At 45.5% G+C, this 7,399-nt stretch overlaps 1 protein-coding gene across 1 annotated transcript in view; it reads left to right on the plus strand.

Annotated features, from left to right (window-relative positions):
* Nucleotides 1–5,001, plus strand: part of Tmem132b (transmembrane protein 132B) — a 232,195-nt gene extending 227,194 nt beyond the window's left edge. The window contains exons 8-9 of the mRNA XM_051204993.1: nucleotides 2,781–2,972; nucleotides 3,758–5,001. Coding sequence (XP_051060950.1) covers nucleotides 2,781–2,972; nucleotides 3,758–4,894 — 1,329 coding nt within the window. The 3' untranslated portion in view covers nucleotides 4,895–5,001. The remainder of the gene's footprint in view (nucleotides 1–2,780; nucleotides 2,973–3,757) is intronic.
* The last annotated feature ends 2,398 nt before the right edge of the window (nucleotides 5,002–7,399 follow it).

Below are 7,399 nucleotides of genomic sequence, written 5' to 3' on the forward strand. Positions count from 1 at the left end.
TGGGGTGGCTGTGGGGGGTCTTTGCTCCTTTCCCCCTAACATCAGCAATTCCCCAGTTAACTGTCATATAGCTCTGTGCATACATCACATACCAATTTGAGTCAATTTACATTGAGTCAATTTACACAGTTTTATAGCCCAGAACTCAGAGAACATGGACAATGACAAGGAAACAGTATTTTCCAGATACAACAGGGCAGATGCACATATGAACTCTCAGTGGTTAGGCAGCATGTGCAAGACCTGTGCAAGCTCAAGCCAGACAGAATCCCAGCAAGGAGGAAGTAGGTAGGCATAAGGTCCAGCCCCTCACAGAGGAACTGTTGGCACCTGATAGCTGCTGGGAGGAGTCTATTTTCTCTAAGCATGTGGTCCCTGGTAGCTCAATCACACTCTAGTGGAGATCACACACCCAGTGATATATAGCCAGCACAAATTAAACTTGGATTAAAAAAAACAATAAAGAGGACATGAAGTTGATTGGGTGGGGAAGAGGGTGGATCTTGGAGGATGGGGAGAGGTGACTATGATCAAAATACATTACCTGAAACTATCAAGAAGTTATCTTAATTTTTAAAATTCTTTTGCAATTTAGAGTATAGAGAAGTATCTCCTTTACTAGAGAAAGCTAAATTATACAGTATCAGAAGTGACTCTTTTCGAGATGAAAACTTTTATATGTCTTAAAAAATAATTTTATTTATTAATATTGTGATTGTGTGTATGTGTGTGTGTGGGGGTGCCACAGAGTAAGGGTGTTTGCAGGTGCAGGTTGGAGGATACCTTTTGTGGAATTGATTCTTCTGTCCCACCTTTATGTGGCTTCTTGGAATTGAACTCGTCACGACCAGGCTTGCACAGCAAGTGCCTTTACCCACTGTGCCATTTTGCTGGCCACAGTACTTTATTATTATTATTTTTTTTTGCATAGCAGAGTAGATTAGTAAACATCCTCACAGCTAAAACCACCCTCAGCTTTCAAATTTGACCATTGTCTGTGTTATTATACCCAGAATAGTAGACAAAATGAAATTTAAAAGAACAGTTTTATCATGAGAGATTAAGAAGGACTGTAGCTGAACAGTCTGTTACATCATAACAAAAACATTTTGTTGCCAAGTTTGGTAAGATCATTATGCAGAATTTTTTATGTTGATTTAAAATATTATTGATCGCAGTTAAACCATGTTTTAGGTGCTTTCCAAGGTCCATTTTTGGTGCAGTGGGACAGAGTGGGTTATATTCTGCCTTTTATTTCCACCTCACAAGACACCACATGTTTACATCCTACACAGACACCATAGATTTATACCTTACATGGCCCTCATTCCCTCAGTGGTGACTCCACAGGCTAGGACACTAGGTGGGTTTGACTGGGCTTCGTGTAACAGCCCAAGGCTGGAGTCAGTGTTATCTGTAGCCAGGGAATTTGAAGAAATGTGAGAAGACACAGCACCAATGACTCAGGCACTGGGAGTCAGTGAGTAGCAGAGCATGCTGCAGGCTCGTTTATTAAGGAAGTCAGCCTTGTCTTTATCCCCCCTCCCAAGGTCCTATTGGTTCAGGCCGCTGACTCTGCTGCATTCTTTTCCTCATTGGCGTCTCTGGGCATAAAGGCAGGCTTGGTGGCTTGGTCAGGGAGGAAGTGCCTGCCAGGCATGCTCATTCCAGCTGGCCTGGGCATGGGGGTGGGGCAGGGTGACTGTGGCTTGGTATAGGCTGGCCACAGTTTCTCCTACAGGGAAATAACTTACTCCAGATCTTACTCACTTTCTTGAGAGAGCTTAACTCTTTCTGCTTCCTGCCGAGGCCCCTGTACTGTCCTGGATGCTGTCAGGCAGGAGCCCTGTGCATCCCTTCTCATGGAGTTCCTCCACTGTCAGTAGAGACTCTGGTGTCCCTGACTTCCTTGTGTCACTGGCTGGGAACACAGTCTCTCCCACCCAACCCAAAGAGCTCTGGTGACTACACTGGGTGCCTTGGGTGATTCGGCCCCATTTGGCTTTCAGGTCGCTATGTTTTGTGACATTGAAGAGTCTTTATTTCTTCCTTCCTTCCTTCCTTCCTTCCTCCCTTCCTTCCTTCCTTTCTTTCTTTCTGCCTTCCTTCCTTCCTTTCTCCCCCCCCCCCACAAGTTCCTGGATGGGTGAAAGGAGAAAGTCTTTGGGGAAATATTCCAGAAATAATTCCACCTACCAGGTGTTATCTCTGGAATTTAGCCCACACCCTGAGCTGCACACTGGAAGGTGTATTAGGAGGGATAGCTGCTTAGGAAATGCCACTGAAGCTGGTTTATCCAGTGATGACCCAAATGGCCTGTGTGGTGATCATTGGTGCTCAGTGGTAAACACCCGCTCACTAGAAGGGACGTGCACAGAGAGCCGGGCTGAGTGCCACTTCCTTGGAGACTGTGTCACCAATCCAGCATGCTCAGAAGCTGCTGAACAGCGGTTGGAAAAGCCTCCCTCTTCCATCCCTATCACCCAGGTAGAAACATTCAGTGAGGGCTACTAACCTAACCCCTCTTTTTCCTTAGAATATAAATGCATTCTAGTCACTGTCATAAAGCAACCAGAAGACTTGAACCAAGGTGTTCTTTTTTTTTTTTTTTCAGTTGTCTTTAGTCTGTGCTACTGAACAACCCCAGACCCACTTAAATCCCTGTCCCTGTGTTCCTTTACCAGGACACTCGACAGTCACTGATAGATGGCCCTGTCTACCTGGGAGTAAAAGGTGTTCCTGTGGGGCAAAGTCACAAGCTTTCTACCTTGCTCTCTCAGGTCCTCTCCCCTCTCTCTGACTCCATCCTGGCTGAGAAGACAGTGATTGTCCTGGATGACCGTGTCACCATCACAGAGCTGGGTGTGCAACTGGTGGCTGGCCTGTCCCTTTCCCTGCAGCCTCACAAGGCAGACAAGAGGGCCATCGTCTCTACAGTGGCAGCTCATGATGTTCTCCAAGCCCCTCAGCAGGTGAGATTACCAGAGGCCCATGTTCTGTGCATGAAGTTAGCTCTGCCCTCTGTTATGACTCCTTGCACAGGAGGCTAGAAGGGCATCACAGCCAGGCCTGGCAGCTCTTGAATCTCCTTATCTCTCTGTCTCAGGGCTTATTGACACCTTCCTGTGTCATTTGCTTTCCTGTGGGCTGATCTGTGCTAGGCACAGATTTCTGCTACTAAACCATGCAAGGGATCCCCTGTTCTCTCTCCTGCCAAACAGAGAAGAGGTGATTTTTTGAGGCTTGGAAACTCCATTTCAGTTACTTGAACAAGAACAGCTAATTGGTACCAGATTGTCCTATTGATGGCAGGTATTGCTAGTGCTAAAACTCCCCTGTGTCTTAAATACACACAAAATATTTATAAATGAGATAGGGGCATGGTGGCATTCAAGCAAACCACCTCCCACTACCTCATTTACCAAGGACTTCCTCCGAGAGTGGTTTTGTTGGCTCAGCAGTGACTTTCTGATAAAGGCTGTTCAAAGTGACATCATCTTGAATTATATCCTGATTAGTTGCATCTGAAATTGATTCAGATAAATCACCCGATCTTCCTGAGTGTCTCCACAAAGGTCAAAGCCACACTCCATGGGAAGGCATGCAATAAATTTATTTACACTCTCATGTGTTCATTGAAGTGCTTTTCTGGTACTCCATGTCTATCTGCAGATGCCAATAATGTCCAGAGGAAATCGTGTTTGTAAGTTTGAAGGAACTCAGTCATAATATTGTGCTCTGGTTTCATTTTCCTTAGGAAGCCATAGTCAGTTCCTGGATTTTGTTCAGTGATGGCTCAGTAACACCTTTAGACGTTTATGATCCCAAGGATTTCTCATTGACTGTTTCCTCCTTGGATGAAATGGTGGTATCCATCCAGCCAAACCTTCAGACCAGATGGCCAATCGTAGTTGCGGAGGGAGAAGGACAGGGGCCCCTGATCAAGCTAGAAATGTCCATCAGTGAATCTTGTCAGAAGAACAAGAGGAAGAGTACTCTTGCTGTGGGTAAAGGAAACGTCAAGGTCAGGTTTGAACCTGGGATGCACGGACAGCAAGGAGGCAGCAATGACATCGAGGGCATAAACCGGGAATACAAAGGCCACCTCAGCAATTCCATAGAGCGTGAGGGAAGCCAGGAGCGGGCAGCCCAGGAGTGGTTCCAACATGGTGCACCAGTTGGCCATGAGGACAGGGCCAACAAAAGCACAACCCCACAGTCTCCCATGGGAGGAAAGCTACTCAAAGGTGGAGCAGATGCCTTCACGAGCTTCCCCACTCAAGGGAAGTTTCCAGAATCCAATAACCCTGGTGACCTCACGATGACCTCCAGGGGGTTAACAGATTTGGAGATTGGCATGTATGCCCTGCTTTGTGTCTTCTGTCTGGCCATCTTGGTCTTCCTGATCAACTGTGTGGCATTTGCTTGGAAGTATAGACACAAAAGGTTTGCAGTGAGTGAGCAGGGCAATATCCCCCATTCCCATGACTGGGTCTGGCTTGGGAATGAGGTAGAACTTCTGGAGAACCCTGTGGACATCACTCTCCCCTCGGAGGAGTGCACAACCATGATTGACAGGGGTCTGCAGTTCGAGGAGAGGAACTTCCTGCTGAATGGCAGTTCCCAGAAGACTTTCCATAGTCAGCTGCTTAGACCTCCTGACTATGTGTATGAGAAAGAAATGAAAAATGAACCCATGGGTTCCTCTGGTCCAAAGAGGAAGAGAGTCAAGTTTACTTCCTACACTACCATCCTCCCTGAGGATGGGGGCCCGTACACCAACTCCATCCTGTTTGACAGTGATGACAGCATCAAGTGGGTCTGCCAGGATATGGGGCTGGGGGACTCGCAGGACTTCAGAGACTATATGGAAAGACTACAGGACCAGATGTAAAGTCCTTTCTTAAGTTCGTATTCACCTTTATGCCTTCTGTTTTCTGAACGGTGGAGCAGTGGGTCTGATTAGCAATAGGGGGTGACTCAACAAAGTGTCAGGGTGGGGGGGGTCTGGGGGATCCCTCTCTAAGTGGGTGCCAGCAGTCTAGAGAGCTGGGGCTCAAGCTGGGCGATGTCTCCAACACAGTGGCTCCCAGGGATGGGAGACATTCAGAGGCCGGCAGCCAGTGGTAGACACGACCCTACAGACACTGTTGGTCACCTCATGACCAATGGCCGTGTGTAATTAGGAATGTTCTGGATGGTGGTTTTTTTCTATTCCTAGCCCTTCTAAAGCACAGTGGACACTCATTACGCGTGGCCTGAGTTCGGATCTCCGTGGCGGAAGATGACTGAATGTAGCTTTCTTAGTTGTCGGGAGTGAGGCTCATTATTTTTATATACATTTGGACTCGCACCTGTTCTTTTGACCTTACATTTTTTTTGAGGGGGAGGGGTTGTTTCAGAAACACACAAAGAAGAAATATGTTTGATGTTTCTATGAGTTTTATTCAATGGAGCTCATCATGTCCTGCCATTTCTAGGTCTCCACACCACAGGATACCCTTTTTTTTTTTTTTTTAAACTTTGTTGCTGGGGGTGCTGTTTAAGCAACGTATTCTCATGCTTTGTCTCCTTTTTCTTGACATTGAACTTTCTTATTTAAGTGACAGAGATGTCCCCGGAGACCCAGAAGAGACAGCACTTTTTTTCCTTTCCTTTAAAAAAATCATTTTCTACGTGAAGTTTAACAAATCTGGAGAAAAGTTGTGTCACAAGCATCTGTTTTCATTGTCTACTTGTTAGTTATCTGAAGATCTCCTGGGGGTACTGTTCTGAGGGCAGAGAGACTCCAAAATCGCAATATGGGAACAAATCCTTTGTGCTCAACACAGTGTATTATTCAAACTAAATAAAAAGGAGGATTGAAGGGTGGGGGAGGTGGCTTGATGGTTAAGAGAACACTTGCTGCTCTTGTACAGGACTTGGAGTTCAGATCACAGCATCTACATGGTGGCTCACAACCTTCTGTAACTCCAACTTCATGGGATATGATGCCTCTTCTGGCCTCTGTGGGTAATGCACTCATGTGCACATACACAGACACACATACACATAACTGGAAAAAAATCTTTTAAAAAGCAAGATTGATCTATATAGCAAAGAAATGAAGAAACAGCTTCTTATTCAACTCTCTACTTTGCAGATTAAAAGAACCCAATGTTTCAAGTTAGCAATATATAGAAGTCATCCACACAATGACTGGAAACAAATAAACAAACTACCCTCAATTGTCACTTTGACAGAGAAGAAACCTCTCAAGCATCTTTTGGTAAAGAAAGCAATGATTTTTTTCTAAATCCATAACTTTAAATAAATGAATGTCCCAGAGCCCAAAATCTGCTGTACAAACAAACTATGGTATTAAATCAAAGTTGCAAGAGAAAAAGATTTTTTTGCATAATTTTTGATAAACGTGCTACTTACAAGCATCATGAATAGTCTCAAGAAAGGCAAGGATTTTGTTGGCAAAATGTGGCATTTTTGTTTATCATAATGATGTAACTAGAAAACCAGACACTTGTCTAGAATGCCTCATTGTGAACTAACAGTCATTGTCAAATTGTCAACTCTCAAAAAAAAAAAAAAAAAAAATGAAAAAAGAAAAAAAGAAAGGATTATTTTCAAAGGCCCCAAACAGGAAGCACATGCACCAGGTCACTGATGTCAAAGGGCTGCTATCTGAGCCTCTCAGAGATGTCTTCTCATCCCTCTGCTCTCATTTTGTATATGTCCAGGCTGGAAACATGGCAGCCTAGCCTCCTGTAGCCACGACAGGACAGCTAAGACATTCTCCCTGCCTCTGCCACCCCCAGCACTGCAGTTTGTTTACAAACAGGGTTGGGCATGCAGGCCATGAGCTTCAACCTCTAGAACTATCTGCACTTGCTTCTGTTGTTTAGAATGGCTCCTAAGAACCGAAACTGCTGGGGTCCCCAACACCTTTGACTAGAGAATCATGAAGGTATTGCATGAGCTTTGCTGACATCTACTGCTGCTAGAGCCCTCTAGTTAGCCAGCTGCTTCTGGAAAGGTTGGAGTGAGGGCAGGTGGCACCAGACCACCTGTACAGGGATCAGAGTCCCAGATAAGTGAAGCTCCCTTTATGAGGCATTTAAAATCCTATCTCCCATCACAGAAATAATGGGACCCAACAGTAAGGCACCTATCTGCAAGCAAGGACACACAAAACAGGCTGCCTCTTATTGGTCAGATGGGGTCTTGGGCTTGCCTAGAGCTTAGCAGGAAGCTACCAGGGGGCAGCACAAGTAAGGATTTCTCCTGTGATTGCCATGCCCAAAGCAGGAAGGGAGGAGCTGACCATGGTGCTGAATATGCCTCCATGGGCCTCTTAGACACACTCTGAATTGGCCTCAGTGCACATTTCTCTGTGTCTTTGTGC

This window comes from Phodopus roborovskii, unplaced genomic scaffold, assembly GCF_943737965.1.
Source record: "Phodopus roborovskii unplaced genomic scaffold, PHOROB, whole genome shotgun sequence".
Lineage (NCBI taxonomy): Eukaryota > Metazoa > Chordata > Mammalia > Rodentia > Cricetidae > Phodopus > Phodopus roborovskii.